The sequence below is a fragment of the Strix uralensis genome, chromosome 24 (genome assembly GCF_047716275.1).
Source record: "Strix uralensis isolate ZFMK-TIS-50842 chromosome 24, bStrUra1, whole genome shotgun sequence".
Classification (NCBI taxonomy): Eukaryota; Metazoa; Chordata; class Aves; order Strigiformes; family Strigidae; genus Strix; species Strix uralensis.
In genome coordinates this window covers 6,264,924-6,291,573 of record NC_133995.1, presented here as the reverse complement: position 1 = coordinate 6,291,573, position 26,650 = coordinate 6,264,924, and the positions used below count along the sequence as shown (strand labels likewise).

At 47.9% G+C, this 26,650-nt stretch overlaps 1 protein-coding gene across 3 annotated transcripts; it reads left to right on the top strand.

The window, feature by feature from the left end:
- The first annotated feature begins 10,453 nt into the window (after positions 1-10,453).
- LOC141954375 (acidic mammalian chitinase-like) lies at positions 10,454-25,201 on the top strand. Of its 3 annotated transcripts, none has more exons than XM_074893811.1 (11): positions 10,454-10,468; positions 21,438-21,467; positions 22,286-22,487; positions 22,797-22,853; positions 22,959-23,124; positions 23,234-23,358; positions 23,829-23,937; positions 24,028-24,213; positions 24,359-24,478; positions 24,575-24,716; positions 24,877-25,201. In XM_074893811.1, exons 3-11 carry the CDS (start codon positions 22,354-22,356, stop codon positions 24,891-24,893), a joined length of 1,056 nt encoding a protein of 351 aa, XP_074749912.1. In that variant the 5' UTR covers positions 10,454-10,468; positions 21,438-21,467; positions 22,286-22,353; the 3' UTR covers positions 24,894-25,201. The 3 variants fall into 3 exon arrangements, with proteins under 3 accessions (XP_074749912.1, XP_074749910.1, XP_074749911.1); XM_074893809.1 differs by lacking the exon at positions 10,454-10,468 and adding an exon at positions 20,598-20,781; XM_074893810.1 differs by lacking the exons at positions 10,454-10,468; positions 21,438-21,467 and adding an exon at positions 20,598-20,781.
- Positions 25,202-26,650: the final 1,449 nt, after the last annotated feature.

Genomic DNA, 26,650 nt, shown 5'->3' with positions numbered 1-26,650 from the left:
CTCCCTTCGCACAGCTTAGGGCTTTTGTCTTGCGTGTGTTCATATGGGCGGACACAGGCTCTGGTCTCCAAAATCAGATTGTCTTAGTTAAGCCCTCCCAATAAGAGATTTCCTGTGGAGCTCAAGGACCTCTAAGCGGGTTATGTGCCCATAATTTCTGGCCCTGTTACAAGAAGACTACAGTCTTAAAGACAGGGCAAAAGTCTTAATACATGCTTTCGCATCGCTTTGAGGAGTTACAGAGTAAACAAACAATTAGAAAATAAAATTCATTTTAAAAAGAGAAGTTAGAGCTGGTTTTAATGCTGTTCTGTCTAGATTAGTTTCCGCCCTGTTTAGCTGGAAATGGCTGAGAGCATTTAGATTTCAATTAAAAAAAAAAAAAACAAAAACGAAAACCAATAAACTTCTGCATAGCAATTGGCCAGACTAGATTTGTAACTGGTTTGACGGGAATCAGAAGTTCAGATAGGCTTTCAAACACTCTGTCCCTGTTTAACCAAGTGAGGTTCAAAACCAGCTGAGCTGGAAATTTTACAATAAAAGGGGAACATTTGGCTTTCAATCAAGGGTTAAAACTCAGCATGGACAGACCAAGCGGCTCGCACGGACTTAACGCAGCTCACAGTGTTTTATGTACACCTAAAAGGCAACAGTTCCCACGCTACACTTTGACTTGCTATGTTTTTTGGGGAGGGTGATGACACCTTTTCTAGTCTGCTGGGCTGAAGTTCATAAGTCATGAGACACAAAAAACAATTTCAAGCCGTCCTTGAATACCATTAGAGTCAGCTGCCAGTCAAACAGCCACAGTGTGAATCCGCACCCCCTGTTAACAGCAGAAAAATAGTTACACACAATTAGCATTCAAATCTTCCTGATCTGAAGTGTCCTAGATGGCTAAATTAGCTGTCACTTCTCCCAGCTAGGTCCCTCCCCCCTAGCATTTGGGAAGGATTTTGGGGTGATCTATGTAGATTTAGAAAGCCAAGGGTTGGCTTTCTTTACATTGAGAACGAAAGAAAAAAAAAATAAATCTCTGGGAACAGTTCTGAACTCTAAAAATAATAGATGTATTGGTCCGGTTCAAATCTCATTTTCTGGCTCTGCCAGAGAAGGCACAGACAATTGTGACGGCAGTGCCCAGCAGTCACCTGGTTGCTAACACCAGTTAAGCACAATCACTGGGAATTTAAGGGGAAAAAAGCCCAGGGGTAAGCTGGGCTAGTATGTTTAATCACAGCTGTAATTGGTAACCTGGGTCTGACCCCAGAAACAGGCCTAGCAGGCAGGGTAAACAATAAAGCAAGAGTCTTAAGCCAAGCCTACACTTAGAGCTAATAAGTCCTTTCAAAACACACAGTTGTGAAATAAGACTGTGACTGAACCGTGTGAAATGCAACTGGGGGGGAGAGGGAGGACATGGACAGAAAACAAAGCTTTTAACCAGTTAGCTGCTAGATCAGACCATGTTTTACAGCAGGTATTGATTCCCAGCAGTCTAGACCACAGTCAGGACAAGCACGCAGCATCTTGTAGGCAGGCCAAGCTCCTGGAAGCTTATCACCCCGCATGACTCCGTGGCGCTGGGCTTTGCTAAGCACCTCGCCACTTATTTTGTGCCTGAATGTCTTTTGTCAGCGTGATCCTTTGTTGGGTCTGTGTCGCCTGTAACCTGACTCCCCACAGAACGCCTTGGGACTTGGGGACAGGACATGTCAGGACACATCTGGGGCATGTCCAGGCAGTTTAATTTGTAGGCTATCAGGGACTTTTAAGTATTCCTCTTTCCTTCTGAGCAGACTTGTATGTGGTCTGAGAGCTGGATGCTTTTCCCCACAGCATTTGAACACAGTAGCTTTTGTAGCTCAAGCCCAGGGCTTCAGCGAGGCACCACGTAGTTCCTGGGAGCTGTCTTTCACAGAAAAACCTCCCTCTGATCCCCTCTCCTTACTGCATGTCATGTTTCCTCATGGAAAACAACCTATCTGACCCACTGCGAATGTCACATCTGTTCAGAAGTATTTTAGGAAGCAAACATTGCTGTACTCAAGGGAGTCGCAAGCAGAAAGAATTGCTTTTTCTTCAAACTGCTTAGGACTTTGGACCTAGTTTTCCAATGGTGCTGAGCACTCGCTGGCTCCAGCTGCCTTCAGAGCACTCTGGGGTTTTCTCCTTGGCACTACTAGCTTCTTGCTGAACCCATGTTGACAGTGTCTTGTGTAAGAAGACATTTGTTCGAAGCTCAATATTATCAGCCAGAGACAAAGCCTCAGCCTACAGTTCCTCATGAAGCTGCCTCGTTGGGGAATGTGTGTAGATGACCTCACGCTGATTTCAGAGATGGTTTCCTGTTCTTTGCATTTGGTTATTGGGTTTTTCCACATCCTCTTTGCAGGATGCAAGTGCCTCCGCCTACCTCTGTTCCTGTCAAACAAAGCTTGAGAGGGTAGAAAGGGGACAATAGAAAGTGCTCACCAAGGCAGCAGACCCAGAGCAGTGTGGGGATGGAGGTGTTTGCAGAGTCAGGTCCAGAGAAAGTTGTCAGCTGTAAAGCCTGGAACAGGCTTGTTAGTTTATGAGATAAAAAGAGTCCAGAACCCTGTCTTTATCTCAGAAAAGGAGCAAGGAGCAGCAGGACTCCGGAGTGAGGCATTGCAGTAAGACGTGTCCCTGGACATCCCCTTGTCCTGCTCCACCCCTTCTGCCCTTCACCAGCCCTTGGTGATAACATCTTCCCCCCTGTCCTTGCCTCCAGTACAAGGTAAACAGCACGTGTGAGACACAGATGTGCGCAGAGGCAAATTGCCCCTTGGTAATTCTCCCTTATCGCAGCAGCCTGGGGTGTGTCTGCCTACCCAGGCTCTCTTCTTTTCCCCTCTAGAAAGTCCCAGAATAAATACTGGCTTCAGTCAAAACATGATTTCCCTCCCCCCAACCAGGAACTAGTAAACCCACCACTAACTCTGGTGGCAAACGCACCAATAACACAGGACACCGGAGCCAAATCCTCCTCAGCACCACAAAGATACACATGAACAACACATGAGCTGGGGAGTTATGGTCTAACACGGGCGAGACAGACAACCAGCACGGCAGGAAACTGAGCCTAAGAGATGCTGTGTCTTGTTCCAAGCCACAAAGCAGAGGCGAGATACAGGGGCCAGCATTCCTCCCCCTGGCCAGCACTTTTCAGGCAAACCTCCCTCCTTAGGTCTATCTTACACCTTTCCTTCTAAGGGAGGCTGGAGGGTTATATATAGGGATTTCACACTTCACAGACATGCAGCCATGCTACGAAAAAGGGATTTTTCTTTTCTTAGAAATGAGAAGTTAAAAAAAAAAAAGCCCTCTGGCTGAAACCACAAGACAGGATTTTTTAGGTGGTGAGAATATGACTCGTCTGCCAAACTCCAGCTCAGCCAGGGAGCAATGCTGTGACGAGCTGCCAAAGCAACACATTGCCGAAATCTGCCTTTATTGCTTATAAAGCATTAATGCAGGGTAACGTGTGTTGCAGCGCCATAGCAACCCCAATCATCGGCAAAAAAATAAGCACAAGAGCACCAAAGGCACTGTTGCTGTAGCAGCTGGTAAGTGAATTTACTGACCCTGTTCAGAGCTGTCTGATGCCTCAGCACAGAGCGGGGATCTCTGCTGGGCTTGAATGTGTTTTCTGAAAGCCTGTGAAGAGCAGTTCATTTACCCACACTTTGGAGAAGAAGAGCAGGAGACGGTTACAGATTAAAGCGATTTCTATTGCAGCATCAGAGACCTGAGCTACCACCACAGCGTCCTTTGCTTGAGGGTTTTATAGGACATACGTGTCAAACAGAAAACGGGACCTTTCTGGGAAGTTCTGTGTTTTCCCACAAGGCTGAAGAGATCAAGCCAGTCCCATACAGACTTCAAAGACTCAGTGTAGCAGGTGCTGCTTAACAAAAGAGAAGACGAGTAACTCTAGGACTTCCAGATTTTGGACTACCCTAGTTTATGGAAGCTGACCTGGTTAGGGCTAACTCCAGAACCTCATTACCATCACAGGCTATGGCTCTGGCCATATGGACCTGGGTTCCCCTCTTCTTCCTCCCCACCAGCCCTCTTCTTGGTCCGCAGCTCAACTCCACAGCCCGGATTATGCCAGGCATCATCTATAGCTGCTCTACTGACAAAGCTCTGCCCAATCCATCCCTCTCCCTGTAGCCTCTTTACGCCCTGACTGCAAATCTCCGGGGGTCTTCTGTCTTAGAGCCAGAGAGAACTGTCGCGTGCGGATGGTCCAGGCTCCAGCGTGGGAGAGCAGGGACAGTGGGAGCAGGTCTTTGGGGTTCTTCTCAGGCTACACCCACAAATATGAAAGAAGCCATTGCTTCCCAGAGCCCAGCAAACCTCCCAACCCCTGCAAACATCAATTAGAGCACAAAGACGGCCCAGATAAAGCAGGGCAACACCCTACAAGAGCTTAGATCTGGGTGGTGCCCTTTCCCAAGAAGCAGGCTGGTCCCCGCTCGGAGAGATACCTCCTGGGTAGCAGGTGGACTCTGCAGGACTGCTCTAGGCTGTTCCCAAGGATTCCTCGCCCTCCCTGGCAAAGCCAGCTAATTGGATTTTGGTGGGGTGCTGCACCTGGGCAGGGGGAGGCAGGCGCAGGGTGTACCACACGCATCCACCCTCCAGCGCTTTGCAAACCTCCTCGCTATCTGCCATTTCACATGCGACCAGCGCGCTCTCCCGAACCAGAACACAGCTCCTTCGTAGCTAACACCAAAGGCCAGCTGAGCATCCGAGCAAAGACAGACTTAATATCAGCCTTCACGCATTTGCTTGCTGTCTTGCAGGCTCCAGCAGAGGAAGCAGATGCGGTTTTCTTCACTCTGCCTGTTGCAGAAGTCCCACAGAAAGTTCTGTTATTCAAGAGAGTCAGGGAGGCCGGAGCCAAACAGATAATCTGGCTTCAGAGCTGGAACTCGCCCTGCACTGCCAGGGTGTGTGCAACCAGGGAGGGAGGGAGGGAGTTGGTTAGTTATTAAAGTAGGGGTCATTTACTCAAAAATCTAGGTTTAGGCATGGCTTTGGATTGCACACAGAGTTCATCTGGGTTTGGAGCCCAAATTTCAGGTTAGAGCCACATCTATTACTCACAGAGGCAGCACATAAGCTCTCTCTTCATATTTCTGCATTTCAGCAACAACCAAGGTTTTAGCAGAGTCTCTGGGGGCATTTTTCCGCTCCTATTTAGAGGAACTAAGAGAGTCATGATTTTATCTGTGTACATTTGAGTAGAGGAGGTGGGGGCTGGATTCCTGAGCCATTTTCAGGTCAGACCTTGGTGCCTGTCCAAGGCCTTGATCTGTTGCTCAATTTCTGCTCAGGACTTTGGTCTCACTTTACAAAAACCCAGGAGCTTCATGTAGAAGCTAGGTTTGGAATGTAACAGGCACATTTAAACCTGCTTAAGCGAAACATAACTTCAGTATCCTGGAAATAGTCTCCAGGAGGCTGCCCTGAGGTGTGCCAGGGTTGCAATGGACAAAGACCTGGCCCCAAGGACTCTGCTAGAGCACAAGATGATCCTGAGAGACCAGCCACCGTGGCCCAGGCTGCTTCAGTCCACCCCTGCTGACCAGCATTCCCCAGAGCTCCTCAGAGTGATTCTCCTCCACATGCTCATCACCAGCTCACACTATAATTAGTGCTTTTGGGAGCTCAGTTATAGCCCAGCCCTGCCCCACCCCACCCACCAGTAATGGCAGGGACGGTCCCACTCCCACCCCAGACAGCTATGTCCCCGTCTCCCACAGGGAGGTCAGCGAAGCCGTCTGGGATCTCTCAGCACCTCTGGAATTTGAGCAGGCACCAAAAAACAAACACAGTGGCTAAGACATACCAAGAACAACGACTGGAAATGCAGAGCACGGACACTGTTCCCCACGAGGTGACAGGGGAAAAGGCTGTGCAAAGGAAACACTGAAGATCTGTGATAGCCGCAGTGTGTGGGAGGATGGAGAGTGGGGTGAGCTGTGTCACAAGGGGAATAATAGCTGCTCGGTTGTAAAAGAAACAACATGCAGCTCAGTTGCTGGCACACACGCCCCGTTGGGCACAGCAGCCCTAAGGAAGACCTGCCGTCAGGGCAGGACTCTCAAGAGAGGCTTTGGCAGCAGGGCTTTGCAGCCACATTCCTTAGAAAACAAAAGGAGGTTTGGAAAAACAATAACAATAACCCACTTTCCCCTTCCTGTACTAAGCCCTGACTGAGGCCATGGTGAGTGAATTATAGACGGGGCTCTGTCAGGAAACTTCCTCACTGCTGGGAAAGCACCACCCAATCTGCCAGTGACCAACACATCGGCCGGGGAAGGCGCAGAGGTGCCAGGCAGGGAGCAGAGCCCATCTCTTAGACGAGGATGCATCCTGCTGCTTCCCTTCGCAGCCAGCACCATCCTGCCTGGGCACCGTTGGGTTCAGCAGCTCACCCCACCTGCACAGGATATCCCAAGGCCTGCAAGACTGAAGTGTCTTTAATATAGCTCTCCCCCCAAATTAGCCCACAAAGTAGGGTGCTATTTCTTCTCCCCTATTTCCCAGAAGGTAAACTGAGTCATGGGAAAGCAGAATGGCATGCCTGGGGCAGGCCAGCGGTTTATGATGGAGCCACTGAGATGTCCCCCCAAAACTCTGATTCCTAACCGCCAAGTCAAACATCTTTTGTTCGCAGCATCCCCAGCAGCTCTGGTACCAGATGAGCCCAGTCTGCTGTGTCAGAACCTGGCAGAGGCACAGCAGCTCTACAGCTAAGATCTCCTGCCTACATTCTAGCTATAGATTCACCCTGAGCAGACTCAGGTCTGGATGTGAAATCTTGTTGGGTCACCCAAGATTTGAAAGTTAATATTCATGGTTAAAGAGCTGCCCAAAACAGTGTCTTAGATCACCAGCATTTGGGAAATCTGGATCTCAGCAGTGTAAAACAAGTCCAGTACGGGACTCTGTGGACATCTATCAAGGTTTTCCACGCTAATGCAGCCTGTCAGAGGCTCACAGAGCTCAATAGCTAACTACAACCCTGCTACCCATCTCAACACGTGAAGCCAGCTTGAAATCCCTTACTGTCCAGCTCTGCTGCATGTGCTGAGGATCACGCTCCTTCCAGCTGGCCTGAAAAGCAGCTGAACAAGCATGATAGGGCTGATCCTGCTGCTGGCACCCGTCTGCTCTGGATTTGCAAAAGCAACTCACTTTTTCTCACTAGGTGCCTCAGTTTCCTGATGCACATGGAGGTTCACTTGCCATTATAAAAGCACCTGGAGTCTTATGAACCTGAAAAGGTGCATTTCTAATGAGTGGAAGGAGCTGGGAACGTAGCTGTGAGGCAACCCTCTGCTAGAAAAAGGGTGAACGCTGTGAAGGTCTCCCCACAGAAGACACTGCACAAGAGGGGAAGGGAGGGGAAAATCGCCTCCCAGTTTCCCTGTAGCAACAAGCCATATGAAAACACAAGGCCCAAGACTGTTTTCTTATGGTCCCTGCAGAGGGGCCGTTCTCAACCCGGATCATGGACACTCGGTATGGAAATGGCCCAGTGGAGCAGGAAAATATTCCCCTGTGACCCATTACTCCTGGCTGACAGGGCTCCAGGGATCTCCACTCCCTCCTGTGCCTGCAGCTCTCACCATGATAACCATTTCAGATTTGCCTCATATACATGCCCTTGAAATCTGCGGAGGCTGGAAGAATAAACAGACCTTAAAAGGGTCTCAAATTCCTGCCTTCCACTCCCTCGTTCTCAAGAGTACTCCTGAGTGAAGCAGCTTTTGCAGAGACCAGGCAACTGAAGGCCCTCTTTACCATACAAAGCAGCTAATAATAACTCATGCACCCTTCACCCTGCCTGCTCCAGAGCCCAGGAGGGCCCTTGCTTGGCAGCTGTACACATTTGTCTGCCATAAATGGCTGTTTTGCCTCTTTCTAGCAAGGCCACATTGTGCTCAAACTGTTCTGTTCCACCATTAGAAATTCCAGCTCAAAGTTGCCAACGCTTGAGATCTCATCACAAGTCTTCTCATGTTTGAAGCTTTTCTTTCCCTCCTGCAAGGGGTGAGCTTTTAATTAAAAAAAGGTTATTGCTGAGAAGAAAACTGAAAACGTGAACTGGCTCTGCAAATCCATGTTAAGGTCTGAAACACAGGAGTCAGCTACAAGAAGCAGAGAAAAAGAATAAAGAAAAAAATCAAAATTCAGGTTTGGATGTTGATGTGTGTTTTGGGGTGGGGAGAGGGTAGAAGACCCACATCTTAGAAGTACCAAAATCATTAAAATCACTGACTTTCCTGGAGCCCACTTGGATGGCCACCAGCAGAGCAGAACACGAGGCCTGGTGAGCCAGAGGGAGCAGGGTGCTGTAGCACCACACGTTGGTATTCAGCCTTTCCTCACACCCTGCTGTATCCCAGGGCTGGTTCACAGAGCTCTCTCGACTTTATTTTTAGAAAGGAAAGGCTTGAGCTCTGTGCAGACTGGAACATAACGCATTAGAAAACATCCCAGATGCACACGTATGTGCTGCTGGCAAGCCAGAGGAGGATCTGGTCCACCCAGAGAGCAAACAGGTGCTCTGTGGGCAGCTCTGCTGACTCCGAGACAAGATCCTTTTGTGCTTGTGATGCCCCCTCCTCCAAGCACAGACAGCACACAGCAAGAAGGGCTTTTCCTGGCTAGTGGGGGTGGGCAATGACGCAATTTTTTCCAACCTACCGCTTCCAACAGCCTCTGGATCTTAACACTGTCCTTCCAAGTGCTCAGGTGACTCTTTGCCTTCTGTATCAGGACTGGTGCTGACGTTCAGTTATCACAGCCAGATACGGGCTCATATTTCTCTGGATGAGGACGGAGTGACTCCAGATTTAGAGCTGAGATGCAGACTAGGATATGGCTTGCCTCAGGCATTTTGTTACTTGAGCAGAGGTCAATCTTCAGGCAGGGAAGGGACAAGATGGCTTTTAGGAACCCAGTAAAAGGCTAGAAGAAAGCAGAGAGCTGCCTTTTGTCTCAAAAGAACAGGGTCTAAAGAAGCAACCTCGTGTATTTGCAGGAGAACTGATATATCCTTCCACTACAAACAAAACCCTCCAAGGAAGATTTTTTATGTCAGCACCATTTTATTGGGAAGATTTCTCAGAATCAGGCTGGAATTTCTCACCAAAAAGCAAGAGAGGAAGACAACAAGCAAGTGTGCCTCTGCCTAGAGCAACCCACGCTCCCCCAGTGCAGCGACAGCTCTTGAAGTCAAGCCCTTCTTCTGGGTCACATCTGAATCTGGGTCACTCACATCCAGAGTCTCAGTTTCAGTCTGCTTCAGAACAGAAAGAAGATACGAAACTCCTTTTTTGCAAGAAAAAAAAAAAAAAAAAAAGAGTACTTCTTCTCCAGCCAGCTGTTTCTCAGCTGGAGCAGAACAATAATGTCCACTTCAAAGATGTCACCTAAGACACACCTAAGACGAGTGCTGTAGAGACATGTGAGCAGGTAAATCATTTGAAGGGCCACCTTGGGCCCTATAAGTGCCCCTGGGTATGCTAAAAATTGGCCACAATTACTCTGTGGGGTGCTTACCTTACATAATTGTCTTAATTATATGGGGCTGCCTAATTACACTTTATGTGGCTTTAACTATGCAAAGAAAGGCATCACACATGGGATAGAAAAGATTCTGACCACATCTTGACCAACGTGAGAAAAACAGAAGTTCTCCTGATGGACCCACTTTGCGTCTCGCTCTGTGACCCTGCTGAACAGGTTTCCATCGCTGCTTGATAAGATTAGAGACCTGGGTGTGACCCTCACTTATGGGAACACACTCCTTAAACCAGACGGCAGCGCTGGGAGGCTCCGGGGTCAGGCTGGGCTGGGGGGGGGTAAAGGGACTTTCCAGCTGAGCAGCTATCCCACAATGGCAGCACTGTAATTGTCTTTCATTTTGGGCTGTTTATGCACGGGTAGAAAGCTGTTCTCAGATTAACTCTCTCCTCCTCACAGCTCTGTAACCTTGGTAGCCTGATTTTTTTATTATTTTTTTTAAACTACACCACGTAGGCGCAGAACAGAGCTGTCTTATCTCACAACTACCCACATGAAAGGAGGAACTTTGCAGCGTACAGCCATGTCAGAGCTTCAGGGAAGGCAGAGAAAGCAAAGCCTTGCCAGGCAGGTAGGACTGTGTGCTGGGGAAAGCTGCCTTGCCATGGATTTTGCGTCTAGCTTGGGGTTTTCCCAGAAGCTGAGGAGCAGTCAGGTGGGGATTTGACTTAAACCTATCTTAAAGACTTCTTGTAAACTGTCCAAATTTCCAAATATGTGCACATATATATAACTTACTCTGAATAACATGCCACTTCAAGCATGCTCTGATCCAGGGCTGTTTTGTCCCCCCTTTTCCAGGCACTTGAAAGTCCCCAGACTGAAGCTGGAGGTATGGAGTGGTTCTGCTTTGCTACTCTAGTTCTCTCTCTCTCCCCAAGCATAGCCTTCTTGAACCCCCAAAAGTGCCCCAGTTCAAGTGCTGCCTTGGGATGTGAAACTAAGTTTTGTGGGAGGCCAACGATCGTTTCCATTTCAAAAAGCACAGTGATACAGCTGCATTAGAGGAGTTGGAATGGGGGAGTGCCGTTGGAGAAGAAAATCTAAATATAACTCTGGAAAAGCATTCCACTCAAATTAATTATCAGCAGTGAAATAACATTTTTAAAAGAGAAAGGAAAATATTGTGCTGAGCTGAGAAAAAGAGGGAGGTCTGCCAGTCCTGGAGTGTGTTTATCCTGGGTATTGTTTAAGCTCTTGGTGCTAAATTACTGACAGAGCCCAGCTGTTCCTGAATCTCAGCCCTCCTCTCTGCTCAGGCCAATAGACTTTGCTCTAGTCTGCACCCAAAAAAGGACTATATTTCCCTTCCCGGCCGTGCCTGACGTGGCCTGCTCTGCAGACGTCAGCAGGATCAGCTCCTCAGCAGGAAGCTGGCAAAGAGCTTCTTAAAAACATGTGACGTAGGAGCCATCCACGCAGCACGGTTAAACCCGCGGCTCAGAGGGTAGAGCTGAGTGGGGATGTGGAGCAGAGCCATGCTTCCAAAGAAGGAAAGCCCTCATGCTGCTTCTCTTGGTAACAAAAGCATGATAACAGCCTCCGGAGCCCGCTGTGTCGCTTCCAGGAGTGTCAGGGTTTGTGGTATTGCGGTGGGCACCGGCAGGTTTTAAAGTTTTTATAGAGATTGGCATGACAGCAAAGAGCTTCTGGTGAGAAGCACATTTAGGGTGCCTGGATGCTTGAAAGAGAGACTGCACCCGGCCTGTAAAGTGAGGAAGGAAAGGAAGAGAGGCCCAGAGAGCATCTCGGCTCTGTGCAGAGAGGTGGTTATGTCCCAGCTACGGATGCGACGAGGGTGTGTTCATTTCCCTGCGGGTGAAATAAAGGGTCAGCAAATTGAAGGGAAGCCCCTTCACACAGCCCCTCACCGTGTCTGATCAATGAGGAGAAATGACTGCTGTTTCAAGAGACTATTATACACACACTTCTACTTCCACTTCCTCCTCTACCCCCAAACAAACCTGGCAGCCTTTCGAGGCTCTCTCTGCCCTAAATCAGCCCCAGGAGAGTGCCCATACTGAAAGATATGAATACAAGATTAAACTCAGGACAATGCCCTTACTCCAACTTCCCCACTCCCACGCCCCACTGAACAGGCTAGCCAGCATGCAAGCGCTGAGCAGAAATGTATTCACATGCTAGAAAGCCAGTGCTTCCTTCCCTGAAGCGTGTCCCTGAGTGAAGTAAGTAATTGGTAGTTCCTTTGATGCGTTTCACTTGTGCTGCTTTCAAGTTAGCCACAGTCCTCAGCCTACCTGTGTTTTCTCTCATGTCTGCAATATTCAGAATTATTTGCTGAATCTGCTCTGGGTGACACCAGCCAGCACAGACTGGGGCTTGTGAAATTCAGTCTGTCTTTAGATACGAGCGGGCAGACAGCTGGCTGCACTAGGTGTTTCAGTTCCGGGTCTGAAGTACAACTCCTACGTTGTAAGCAAAAGTTGAGAGCGTACCAAGCTGGAAGCAGCGTACCCTGATGAGGCAGCCAGTCTCCTGTCCCCAGGACACACAGATTCTCCCATAACCTGCTGACAGCAACACTACGACACCACATCTCACTCTCCGAAGCGCAGAAAGCAGGCAGCTTCACCCAGCGAAGCTGGTGGATCAGCCACATGTCCTTGCGATTGAAGCTCAAGCTCTGAGCAGTGAGATAATCAGGCTGACAGCCCTCATCATCAGAGGGGAAAAGTTATAAAGTAAATGTAGGATTGGAAAGATCTTGGCTGGTGTGCACTGGGGACAGGAGCTTCCCGTAGCCATTAGCTAACAGAAGTGAGTGCTCTTTCAAGGGTGCTGGCATGGGCCTGTGTGTTTAGTACACTAGCATCTCGTTCCCCACGTGGAGGAGGAGGTGGAGAACCAACCCTCTCCCTCCCAAGCTGGCTCCAAACTAGCTTTATACAACAGCAACTTGCCAGCCAGCACGGAGGTACCTGTGCTGCTGGTTTGGACCCAGGTTCAGACCACAATGTGCATGCCCTCGATGTGTGTACGCCCTCAATGTGCGTAGACCCTCCATGTGTACACCCTTCAATGCGTGTAGACCCTCAATGTGTGTAGACCCCCAATGTGTGTAGACCCTCCATGTGTACACCCTCAATGTGTGTGGACCCTCAACGTGTGTAGACCCTCCATGTGTACACCCTTCAATGCGTGTAGACCCTCAATGTGTGTAGACCCCCGATGTGTGTAGAATTACTGGGAAGGGGCCAGCACTGTGCTTGTGCCACTGAGGTCCCTCTGGTCCCCCAAGGCCCCTCCGGTCCCCCCCAAGCCTTGGAGAAATTTGCTCACAGCTCAGAAGATTTCTGCCCAGGTTGCTGTGCTTCACTTTGGTGTTGAGGCAGCAGAGGAGTCACCATCTCCCCTTTTGTGGCCCCTTAAACTCTTTACACCCTTAAAAGCGATTATCTGCCAACCCTCACCCTGGACCTTGAGAGATGCTTAAAAAGTTGCCAATGCCCTGGCTTCATTCCTGAGACTCCTCAGTTTTCATAAAGGTTTTTAGGCAAAACTTTACCCCTCTGTTGGCACTAATCGCTGTTGAGGGAATGGGATATATTGGCAAAGGACCTTGTTCTCTGTGCTGCCCCAGAGATGGAAACCTTGAATGGGAAAAAGAACAGAGGTGCTCTGTGAGATAAAACCCCATCCAAGCAAGATTTTGAAACAAAACTGTTCTTTCAAAACAACGACAATAACTGATGAAGTGTGGGGACAAAATAATGTCTCTGCCTAGAATTAAGGACACGTCTCACCCTGTTCAGGAAAGCTGAACGGGGAAGTCAGGCTGACTTCTGAGCTATTTTAAGCATTTGAGGTTAAAGGGCATCTAGAGCCGCTGCTTAAGTAGTGAATGTTTTATTTAAAGGCTATTTGGTTGCTAGAACTTCTAGGGCCTCAAATGCTATTGAATTATTTTAAAAGCCTTTATCATGCTAATGTAGCAAGAATGTTCATGGATGTAAGTGAGAGGAGCATGTACCCTTTTGGGGGTGCATGACGGTCCACGTACATTTTTAGACCCATATATTTTTCTTGTTCGATTACAGCGTGGCAGTTAGAGGCTCAGGGTCAGCTACTCCCCCGCACGCTGACACCCTCCTGGGTTGTCTCAGCAACAGTTGCCTCAATAGTCTCTTGTTATGTCTTGTAAATGTTTAATGGGAAGCTTATCTCTCTTACCTATACAGATGGCTCAGGTTATTGAGCTTGTGAACAAGGATTAATTGGAAATGGGCAGATGTTGGCTAACCAGAAAAAGAGCTTAGTAAGTAATTAGATGGGCTGGGATGCTGTTGTGGGGGCAGAGCCTCTGCTGGAGGGTTCAGAGGAAAAAGGACAAGCCCGAAAGGAAGTTCCTGTAGCCCTGCTATAAGTTATTGGTAATAACTAGACCTCATGAACGCCGGATGCAAATGCAAGATGATGGCCGTACATCAGTACCCGGCTGCAGCGCTCAGTGATGGATTAGCACCCAATACTCTCAGCTCATCTCAGCTCGCAATCCAGGGCATCTGGTTCTTTCCTCACAGATAATGGGGATTGTCGGGGTGAGATGGATGGGGAAAACAGGTCATGTTAGATGGAGCAGCCTGATTGAACCTGCCACTTTGAATCCTGACTGTAAGAAGTTCAAGATCCGCATGCTTGGTGCTGATATTTTTCAAAATAATAGATCATACTAGTTTAGGCTCTAATATGCATTTTCAATCTGAAGTGGATTTTTGAAGATTATATGCCTTAATAAATCCAATTTTTAAAAGATCAGACTGTTAAAAATTTGCATGTGACATAAGGTGGATAAAAATAGAGAAAGGAAAGAGAAATCCAGAGCAGCTGAAAAAAAGCAATCTTCATGTGACATTTCCTTAGCTAAAATAACACCCATGTGCATGTTCACTCATGCATATAGAACCTTTTTGCAGTACATTTTGCTCACCTGCTCACACCTGCACTTGGGCACAGATATTTATGTGCAAGTGAGCAATTGGTGAATCTATATCCTATGCACACGCGGCCTCTGTTGAAAGCCTGTTCTCACTTGCTGACAGACCAGGAAATAATTCTTGGGACTAACATTGGATGCAAGGATAGGTGGAAGGATCTGCAGCCCATTCCCAGGCACAGAGAGCACCTTGTTCACTGGGGTTCACCACCACAGAGAGCACTGGTGAGTGCACTGCCTCGGCCCTGCTCACCAGGGAATGTTAGTAGGATGCCTGCAGTGCAGAGTCAAGGTTTATTTGAGGAACAGGATGGTCAGAAATCAAGCTTGAATGTTTCACAACATCAGAGAAGCTTGAGATTTGTTTACAGAGCCTAATTATAGCAGTTTAGTGCCAACAGAGAATAAGGAAAGATGAAAGATGTGCTGTAAGGAAAGAATATGCAATGGGCATCAAATTCCTCGTGAAAAGAACTCTTCTAAGTCCTTATAAAATATACCTGGGGACAAAAGGTGAATAAATGATGACACTCTGTAGAAGTAGCTGGGGAAATGGCTGCAGCATTTCGTAATCAGAGTGAGTCAGAGATGGTATTTCTGGGAATGTACATGCAGAAGGCAAGAATTTCCCCCAGGGAGGCAGGGAATGGTTGGTATCTGAAAATCAGCAGTTCTTTAGTTCCACTCAATGAGCTGTGGAGAGAAGGGAAATCAAATGCCAGAGGAAGATGGCGTGAAGCAGAACAGATCCAGCCTTTATAACAAGGAGTTAGTACTGGGGAAAGCAGACTTTAAAATAAAGACCTTTAAACAAATGAACTGGTGTCGTAAGAATCAAAGAGATGAATCTCTCCTGGCTGTCCTGTACAGGCAAAGTGCCCTGACCGCCTGTCTGCGTGAAGTCCCCGCCCAGGACTTACATGGGGTGATTATCTTTTGGAGGAGGGAACCTGAGGAGCTCTAAAGCTCCTAATTTCTTGCCGTGAAGCTGAACAAGAACAGATGCCAGACATTTCCTGCACATCGTGTGCTCCTGGATAGACCATGTTACACGGCAGGTAGCAGTGCTGGCTCTTCAGCCTGGGCTTCCCACAGGATGGTTCTCATGGCAGCAGCAACATGAGTCTTTCAGCTCTACCAAATGATCTATTTAGAAGAACAGAAAGGGATTCGGACCAGGACAGCTCCCAGATCACTCTCAAAGCTCTCGGTCAGGCAGCTGAGCAGATGCCAGACCCACAGGCGTTCCAGCTGTCTCCTCTTTGCACAGATACTGTTACACCAGCCACCGTCAGCTCTGTGTGCTGCACAGTGAAGGACACGGCCAAGGGTTACGTGACTGGGAGGTAGGAGAGATCCCTTTTCAGGACTCCATTTACAGGCATCAGATTATAGTGGCAGTAATTTAAGCAAGTATATACATACGCAACTGGATGCAGAGCCAGATTTTCACATGTTTGGCCACTGACACTGCAGCCATATTTTCTTAATTATCTGTCAAACTCCTGAAGAGAGTGGGACAGTTTTCCAAGAAGGTCAGCACCCCCAAATAGAGCTCAGCTATTAAAAGCTGTTAAGTCATCGAGAGACCAGCAATATCACCAAAGCTCTTGACAGGAGACCCAGATAAGTCTCTTTAAACATGCTCCATGCATCTCTAATCAAGTTTCAGCTTGCAGAGTCTATTTCTTCCCCTGCCTCCAGCTCAACTCCAACCTCAGGATATGCAGAACATTAAAGCTGAAGTAAAGTGTTCCCAGTCATTCCCTTAGGTCCGGGATGACCAGACTCCTGATACCTTTCACCCACTTTTTGAAAGGAAGGAACTCCACCATTTCCCCGTCTAAAGCAGAAGCCAAAGGAAGAGGAGAACAGGTTATGTCCTAACACCTCCTAGACTGGGCATTGGAAGCAACACAACTCAAAGTAGTAGTCAGTGATTTGTTGATATTCCTCCCATTTTAAGCCAAGTCAAGCAAGTAAACTTTTGCCAAGATGGCAAGGTAAAAGCTAAGAAAGAAAACCACCATTGAGTCAAGCTGTCCTGGTTATGGCACAAAAGTTCTCTCACTTTTACCAAAGTGAAAATAAAGGGTTACTTCTTGCTTCAGGCATTTATGTACAAAGAGGTTGTTGATTTTGTTCTGCTTGCTTTTTGCTGCTCCCAAAGGTTTGATATTTGACACAGTACAGTTTGGGCAGGGCCATGGTATAAGCCATTGACATCTGCTGGTATCGGAAGTACATTCTCTTCTACAGGCCCTGGAGCATGAGCTGAACTCCAGAAGGATCAAGCACTGGGTAGGAGTCTGAAGCTGCTTACTATGTCCAGGATGGAGATGGCTGCATTTAGAAGTAGTTTGCCAGGAATGAGTAGATAAGATTGCTCTGATCTTCCTGATAAAATGCTTATCAAGTATATAAAGCTTTGAGCAAAACCAGGCAGTTGTTAGGAGAACCTGCTGAACTGCTGTCAGGATGTAACATTTATCACTGGAGTGAATAATCTGGTGTGACTGCTTTGTTTTATGTTTTGCCAGTGTGAAAACCAGGGTTTGCTCCACAGCAAGAAAGTGCCCAGTAGAAAGGAAAGGTTTGGAAACCATAAACACATCAGAAAGAGTTCAAAATCTCCTTTTTCTAGCAGATTAATAAGGGACATATGCCAAGACCACACACAGTTGAGGCCTGCTTCACCCCAAGCCACTTGAATAAAACTAGTCATATTGCAGAGACTGTACACACACAGCATGGACCCAGGGAAATTAAGTTTCTGTGTTTAAACTGACTACTCAAGCCCATTTTCCCTTGCAATAAATATTTTCTATGCTGGTAAGGAAAGGCGTAAGAGACAGAAAGTGAACCTAAACTCTTTGTTAGAGATATAAGCAGGTGACTTAAATATTTGAGACAGACAAAACCCATAGATTTATCAGTACCCTGCCAAGGCACTGGGATGCTCTTCTATAGGGGATGTAATTCCTGGGCATATCAACAAAATGTCTTAATAGGCATCCTGACATGTTACAGTTTAGGCTAGTTTTTGGACAGATGTCTTTAATAGCTCCTCATTCATTCTAAGATGGTCATGTCTGATGTAGGTTATACAGCTCTGGAGAAATGAACTGAACAAAGTTTAGCCTTTATCCTCGTTATTTTTCTATAGCAAGAATGAAACGTTCCATTTCTATTTGAAAGCGCAAAAAATGTCCTGCTAATCTCTGAACTCTATTTGTGATTAAACAAAGAGCAGCAGCGACTAAGCTTTCTGGCCTGCAAGCACATTTCTTCTTGGCATGTTATCAGAGAACTGCCAGAAAAGCACTCCATCCGCACGGCTGGGAAGAGCAAGCAACATTGACACCTACTGTTGGATATTTTAATTGCTGAGAGTACCCAGCCCCTGACTACAAGATTCTTGCAAAGCAGGAAGAAGATGCTGTCCTGAATTAAAACTATATGCTAATACTTTTATTTTGCTTTTATTTTGCCTCCTGCAGTGCTTCAAGGTGCACTTAATTGCAAATCAAGAAGCCGAATGTGCAGGGAAACTTCTTCCTTTAATGCAATTTCTTCCTTCGTTTAATTAATGGAATTAGATGATTTTTGGGGAGAGTTTTTTATGAGGTTAGCTGATAAAAATGAAAGAGCTGAAAACTAATGTCTCTCAGAGCGTATCAGAAAGCACTACCCAGCCAAGTATGGAGCACAGGTTTGAAAGAAAGAGTTTATCACCTTTTACCACAGAGCCAGATCATATTTATCACCCTTAAAGTGCTTCACACTAAAAACTTAATTATCATTATTTTCTTCATGCACAGTTGTTTTTTTCCAGCCCATTAAAGAGAATTTAAGCACAGGATGAAATGACTCTCCTAAGAGATGAAGGAAAGCTTTAGCAAGCTGGCAGAAAGAGCTTACCTCTACATCTTCCCTCCAAACATTACCCTTTTCCTCCTCAGAAACTTAGCAAATCAGCTTCGATAGACTTTCCACAATTCTGAATAGCTTCTTATTGTTCATATTAACAATGTGTGAAAAGAGAGAAAAAGGCCCCAGAGTTAAAAAAGTAACCACCATTAAAGAGAAAAAAGTCTGACAACATGGAAGGTAGCAATGTCCGTACTTGCCCCTGTGGTAATCTATGTAACTCCAAGAAATATTGCTTCTCCCTGCTGCTCCCAACATAGGCTGTACATATATGCAGAGATATCTGGGGTAAATTCCCACAGGAAAATTCCCAAGGAATTTCCAAGAACACCACTTCACACTGACTAAAAACACATCGGCAACAGATTGTCTCTGTGGTGGCAATAAGCTGTCTGCCTGCAGTGAGGAACATCAGATCAGCAGCCCAAAACAGGCATAGCTCTCCCCAGGATTTTATGGGCAAAATCCTTTAGATTCTCACATCCAAAAAAGAAATCCAGAATGCATTTAAGCATCTTTGCAGCCTCACTTCACATGGAAATCCAAAGCCAGATCTTGTGTGCACCTCGCCAAGGGCCCATCTACCTAACGTGAACCTCGGCTGCCATAACGCTGCCCTCAGCACAAACATCGGCTGTCAGCTCCGATCTCTCTGTGCCAGGAGACCGATACCCTGGACCTCTGCATCCAGATAAGGGTTAGGACAGGGTTCTCCAAAACACACGGCACCATCACATTCACCTTTACATTTCTCCCCAGTTTAGCCTTCCACAGGGACCTGCCCAACCTCCACAGCAAGGGCAGGGAGACAAACAACCTCTCTAGAGCAACAGCTCGCGTACACCGAGGGTGGCCGGGCCAGCATGGCTGAGGTCTTTGGGAAAACAGCACTTTTTAGGGAGTTTGCTGAGAGTCAGTGGTCAGACACATCTCCCAGGAGATGGCTGCAAGGCTGTGCAAGCGCCATGCCTGACTGACAAACCTTCATCACCCACCATGTTTCATCCACTCCATACACGAAATATGGAAAACTAATGAGCTTTAATGGCAGGTCAGTGGCTTCAGTGCCAGCACGTGTTATGGGCAACTTTGAGGGCTTCTCCAGGCTCTCATTCAACCAAGTCTGGATGACCTACTGGAAATTCACCTTCACATCATCTTAACAGGAATTAAAGAACAAGTCAGTGCCGAGCAACTGGCCAAGTCCACACTGTCTCTTCCTTCACCATTTGCAGTAGCCCCCAGTGTGCAGACAGAATCTTCTGGGCTAAAAACATCATTTTCAGCACCTTTAACTGCCTTTTTAAAAATTCCATTCAAAAATGCTGAGAAAAAAGACACTACATCCTGAAAGTAATAAAATGAGACAAGCCGATCTAGAATAAAGAGATTTGGGTAATTTCTCCCAATGGAGCTTCAAAGAGAGCTAAGGCAAGACATGAACGCTTGGCAACACAGAGGTCTCAGTTTGGGAAAAAGCTGAGCAGTGGTGTGTAAACGTCCTGTGGGAGGAAACGCAGCCTGAATGATGCTCTGTCCCCAGGCTCTCTCTTGTAGAGCTTGACCTCCAAGAAATAATGCTTCTGCCTGATGAAAATTACATATGCAACTGGGAGAACGACTTAGTAGAAGCTGTCTTGTTTTTCCTTTAATCTTGGGACACCAGGAAAACCTCTCCACTTCCCTGAAGCGCCGACAAGCTCAGATGGTGTGGGCAAGAGAGGACTCTGACCACAAAGCCCCCTGGATCCCAAACGACCGTTTGCCTACAGCAGGTGAGCCCAGTCCCTGTGTCCCACTGCCATGAGCCCAAGCCCTACTCAGTCCTGCCTCGCCGCCCGCCCCAGCCAAGGAGACCAAACCCTTGTGAACCACCTCTGGTGTGGCAGTGCCTACCACCGCTGGGCAGGCACAATGACAATGCAAGGTTGAACTTCAGCCATTTATCGCTGCGTAATCACCAGTGTTGACACAACGCCTGTCGCTGTCAACAACATTTCTGAGAATAAAGCCATTTAATCTTGTTCTCCAACTACCTCTCAGCACCACGACATGGCACAGCCTGATAACAGTGGTGTCTCCAGCTGGAGTGTCAAGGCCCATTGTACCAGTATCATTTTTTGGTGATACGGATATTTACCAAATTTCGTAACATCTGTGGACACATGACTGGCATGAAATGAGAGGAGCGTATAAAAGCGGGAAACGGTCTACACCAGCTCAGTCCTGGTCAAAGATGGCCAAGCTCACTTTGCTTACCGGTAAGTCCTGCTTCAAACTTACTTCTCTACCTTTATGAAAAGTTCTTGTGGCTCTTTCACTGTGACACTGGGTGGCTATACAGGAGATTTTGGGGATTAAAAGTGCAGCACACTCTCTTCAGTCAGAGGAAAATAGACAGCAGATACTTTCGGGATGATCAGATACTGTATGAATTTTGGAGTTGATTTTTTTCCTTCAGCTATGCAAATTCCTGATGTAATTGCTTTATTACATTGAAAATTTATCTTGGATCAAAACCAGGACACTCTGAGGAGGAAAACTGGTCATTCTGATACAAAGGCTACTACTACCTCCATAGCAGAGTATATTCGAAGAGGCTTCTGCTATTTCAGCCATGCTTAAAGGCATTGAGATCATCTGTTGCCTAACCCTGGCTGAAAGAAGCAGCAGAACATTGAGCCGTTAGTGACCATGAGCTCCTCTGTGTGTCCCCTTCGATCAGAATGAATTGGCACCTGGGAGACAGGTTATGTTGGGGTCAGACAGATCCTCGTGCACAGCAGCAAGAACAGGCCCATTGATAGAAGCAATGTTATTGTCTGCATGACCGGACATATATCACAGAGTTTTGGCTAGTTCAGGCATTACCTCACTTCTCACTTCTACGACTAATCCCACACTTTTTTCTTTAAAGGTCTGGTCCTCCTGCTGAACGCCCAGATAGGTACGTGCTCTCTACCCCAAAAACAACTCTACCAAACCCTTCTCAGGGCAGGCAACTGGCACAGACTCACTAGCTAATTCTTTTACAACCCACGGGGAGGAAGGACAGACAGGCAGGCACTCAGCGATGGCGTCTCAGAAGACAAAAGCTTGACGAAGCATGGCTTGCTCAATCTAAAGTGCAAATATGTTGCTTTCTTTAGTGCAGCTTCCTCCTAGCAGCCCCTTCCTGCTCAGCTTGAATGAAACATGAGCGCAGCCACTAGCCTGGGCTTTGCAGAACCTTTCAAAGGCAGCTCAAACAGGCGGCACGGCAAACACACAAAGAGCCTCCCACCTCCCAGGCACTTCACCAGATCCCCTCTGCCTCTCCTCTGCCTTACGTGGCAACAAGGAGAAAGATTCAGTTTCGGGAAGAGACCCAGCACTCAGAACCACCCTGAGATTCACGAGTTTAAGGGTGCAAGAGGCTCCTAGACCGAGACATCTACCAAAACAAAGTAGGAAGGAAGAGAAGAAATCCATTCTTACCCATGGAGAGGCAGTTCTGAGAGGGATAACCAACCCTACTTCACCTTCTCTGAACTCCTTACCCTGCAAGGAAACACTGCCCAATCGCTGCTGATCAGATCCCATTTACGTAGGTACTAACTCCTACGCAAGCGGCCCAGGGCACCGTTCCCTTCCTCTGTGACATGAAGGATGCTTGTAGGGAGCAGCATGGCCTCGTGCAGGGAAGTACCTGCTCCTCCTGCATTTCAGAGACGTGTCCTCTCTGCTCTTTCCCCTCCCCACCACATCTCCTCCATTTCTCTGCAGGCTCTGCCTATGTGCTGTCATGTTACTTCACCAACTGGGGCCAGTATAGGCCTGGCCTGGGAAAATACATGCCTGACAACATCGACCCATGCCTGTGTGACCATCTGATCTACGCCTTTGCTGGGATGTCCAACAATGAGATCACAACTTACGAATGGAACGACGAGACCCTCTACAAATCCTTCAACGGCTTGAAGAACCAGTACGTACCCAGAGCAAAGGGCATCACTTGTTCTCCCCTCCAGCTCCTGCCCAGCATCTGTTCTGGGCACAATGGCAGAGCCATCCACGGCCAAGGGATGTCAAGGAGAAGAGGCAGATAGTGACAGGGAGGGAAAGGGAGGGCAGGGCAGCGCTGGCTGCCAGCACCGGTCCTTTGAGGATGGTGACAGTGACTCAGTGCACTGCTGACTTGCTCCTCGGGTTTCACACCACGAGTTCACAGCCTACAAAGGCAACTACACCAAACACTTACTTGCAGTAAAACATGTTTCTGTCCCTCCCTTTGTAGGAACAAAAATCTGAAGACCCTGCTGGCGATTGGAGGATGGAATTTCGGGACAGCCAAGTAAGTTCAAACCATCTCCTTCCCATAAGGGCTCCCTGGAAAGGGACGGAGAGGGCAGAAGAGGCACCAACCAAACCCCAACTCTGTCCTGCTCCATTTCCCTAGGTTCTCCACTATGGTTTCCACTCCCGAGAACCGCCAGACCTTCATCAAGTCTGTCATCAAATTCCTGCGCCAGTACCAGTTTGATGGGCTGGACATTGACTGGGAGTACCCTGGGTCCAGGGGCAGCCCATCCCAGGACAAGGCTCTCTTTACCGTCCTGGTGAAGGTAGGGGGAAACAAAAGGTTTTGGTCAAACCCTCTGCTCTGCACAGCTCTGGCTGCGAAGCCTCAGCCCAGACAGTCCATGGTGAGACCTGTTTCTTGCCATCCCTCAGGAAATGCTGGCAGCCTTTGAGCAGGAAGCCAAACAGGTCAACAAGCCCCGCCTCATGCTCACCGCGGCCGTTGCTGCAGGACTTTCCACCATCCAGGCTGGCTACCAAATTGCTGAGCTTGGAAAGTGAGTAGCAAACCCTCAGGTATCACTCCTGTCACTTAAGGGCTCCTCCTCCAAGCAATTAAGGGAAACTCGGCCATTATCTGGCAGAAACCAACCTCGTTGCATGTGGGGTCCCTACTCCTTTGCCTTGGGCAAGAGCGTTATGAGTAGCGCTTGTTTGGTTGGGAAGGGGACACCTCGGAAGGCAGCGTAACAACAGGCTGCTCACAGGCATTGGGGAACATCTCTTGGTTCCCAGAATTCCCAGTGCAATTCCCACTCTGCCTTGACCTCTGCCTCCCTCCTCTGGAGGAGAGAATGGGCTCCAGCACTTCCAAGGCCAGCTCGAGACACGTCTGGAAGAACCCAGATGTGCAGAAAGTGGGGACGTGGCCAGGGATGTGGTGGGGTAAACGGCCAGTGCTAAAGGAACAATCAGCTCTGGGTGACTGAGCAGGCCAGGAGTCAGATGTGCACCATGTTCTTCACAGGTACCTGGACTACATCCATGTGATGACTTACGACTTCTATAGCTCCTCGGATGGACGCACTGGAGAGAACAGCCCTCTGTACGGTGGGAGTAACAGCTACCTCAGTGTTGTAAGTATGTTTTGGGAGCCTCTGCCACAGAAGTCATCCTCCTGCCTACGCATCCTGGCACAGACTTGAACTGTGGTGGTTGTTTTACAGGATTATGCAATGAACTATTGGAAGAGCAATGGTGCCCCAGCTGAGAAGCTCCTCGTTGGATTCCCAACCTATGGACATAACTTCAATCTCCAAAACCCATCTGACACTGCTGTTGGGGCACCAGTAACAGGAGCTGGGCCAGCTGGACCTTACACAAAGCAGGCCGGGCTTTTGGCTTACTATGAGGTATGTGTGCTCCTACACACCTAGGCCACAAGAACACAAACACCCTTCAAGCTTCCCAGCAAGGAATTTTTAATCCATGTATATTCCAACTGCCCCTTTCTGTGGGGCACTTGCTAACTTCTTCGTCTCTCCCCTTCTTTCCTAGATCTGCACCTTCCTGGACTCTGGAGCCACCCAGGCTTGGGATGCTCCCCAGGACGTGCCCTACGCTTACAAAGGCAAGGATTGGGTTGGCTATGACAACATCAAGAGCTTCAACATCAAGGTATGCTGGGGTGTGTGGCTGTGTTAGTGAGAAGGCAGAAGGCTCTGCAGCAGCACAGCCCGGGACTAACTGGGATTTCTCCCTGGCACTGAACAGGTTGACTGGCTGAAGAAGAACAACTTTGGAGGTGCTATGGTTTGGACTCTTGACATGGATGACTTCACTGGCACTTTCTGCAAGCAGGGCAAATATCCCCTGATCACCACCCTGAAGAAGGGTCTCGGTCTGCAAAACAGCAGTGAGTAACTGGAGTAACATTGGGTTTGTGCTTATTACACCAGCTATAAAAAGCTGATGTGCTCAGAACCTCATGGGACCATGGAAAGAGGGCAGGGAGGATAGTCCATTATAAATATAATCCCTTCCCAATGGAAACATACTTCCTGCTCTCATTTCAGGGTGCAAGGCCTATTAACTGTCCAGTCCTCAAGTCCATGTAGCTCCTAAACATGGAAGTGGAAGTGGGAGTGTGAACATGAGCTGGAGTAACAGTTCAGGTGACTGTGGCAGAAGTGGTTTCTGTGCTGGCAAAGCCATCCAGACTCAACCAACCAGTGTTTGAACATCAAAATTGTTTAAGAATTGCCATGACAATTTTGTCAATAATACCAGTTGCTCCTGCTACAACTGGCCTTGAAGATACCAATCCTATCACAGCAAATGATCCCTCTGATCTTATTGCCTGGAATAAGAATGATTAAATAAAGTGTTCTGTAAAAGCCACAACACTCGTTTCAACTCATTTCAGTCTTAATATTTTGATGTGCCAAGATTCTCTTGTGATACTTACACTTATGTTCAGGGAATAGCCTGAGTGCCCAAGTTGTATTTGAAACAACCATAAACTGGCATTTTCTAGGGCTTTATTGCTGTGCCAGCTGGGCGGTCAGTGAGAGGGAAACAAAGCAGAGGGAAGGGACAGGGGCACATCAGGCTGTGCTGTGAGAGAGCACACAGAGAAGGGGCACAGTGGCACCACCAGGACACTGGCTCCCCACAGAGCAAGGCCTGTGCATTTGGCCACAAAAAGCATTCTCCTCCTGCAAAAGTTGCCTTCCAAGGGGAACAGTCTTCAAAGGGCCCACAGCCCTCTGCTCTGGCCATCAGGAATCGATTACTCCCTGCTGCAGGAACGGTTCAGCTGAGCACGTACCAATTCACAGGCCGACTCCTGATGTGTCCTAGAGCCCCAAAAGTCCTCTCCACGGTCCGAGCAGCAAGGGACCCTCATGCCCCACTGCGGCAGACCAAGGGCAGAATCGCAAAAATCTTCTTCCATCTCTCCCAACAAAGGTTCATTTGAAAAGCATCTGCTTAGAGAAGAGAAATGAGAGGGAGGGATCACTTCTGCTGCTCAGGAGATTCTGCCCTTCACTTGATGCAAATGTGTCTTAAAAGTCAGTAAGAGTGTTCTCCTTTAAACAACAGGGAATCCACCTCAGGAAAAGAAACCACAGAGCAGGAAAGGCTTTGTGATAGCAGCAACAGTAGCCCAGAGTTTCTTACCAGACCCACAGGTAAGAAAAGGGAGTTTCAAAGAAGCAGAGCCACTGCTTTGCAGGAATTTCTAGACTGTTTTGATCACATGTGCTGGGGCACAGTTGACTCGTGCACAGCACTCCAGCTCCACGGGTCACTTCAGACCACACTGAGAAGCAGAACTGAAATGATGCAGCTGGCCTGTGGGGAATTGCCCAAAGGTGAGCGTCAGCCTCCACTGCACTTGGCTTTCAGTCCAGCCCTGCCAGCAAGCAGAAGAGCAGAAAAGTCATGTAATAGTCTTCAATCACCTGCACACATAAGCTGCTCCAGCTGTTTGTCCTCAACTTCACTGGCTATGAATTTTTTTTTCAGAAACAGACTCTGTTTGAGAAGCAGAGAAAGAGCTGGAAAACCAGTCAGCTTTTCAGTGCTTGTGGTGGTAGTCGACAGGCAAACACAGACCAATCTCAGAGTGTCGGGTAGTCACAGATCCCCATACACATAGCCTAGCAGCAGGGAACTCCTTGTGCTAAACCAATGGCCTCAAGACTGATCACAGCAGCTCTGACAGCACAAGCTATACATATATACGCATACGCAGATATATCTGGGGTAAATTCCCATAGGAAAATTCCCAAGGAATTTCCAAGAACACCACTTCACACTGACTAAAAACACATCGGCAACAGA

Excerpts from the sequence above, each read along its gene's own strand:
- LOC141954375 (XM_074893809.1), top strand. The coding sequence starts at position 20,700 with ATGAGAGGAGCGTATAAAAGCGGGAAACGGTCTACACCAGCTCAGTCC. Across the intron at positions 21,468-22,285 it reads CCTGCTGAACGCCCAGATAG|GCTCTGCCTATGTGCTGTCA; the intron begins GTACGTGCTCTC and ends ATTTCTCTGCAG. Across the intron at positions 24,214-24,358 it reads GGCTTTTGGCTTACTATGAG|ATCTGCACCTTCCTGGACTC; the intron begins GTATGTGTGCTC and ends CTTCTTTCCTAG.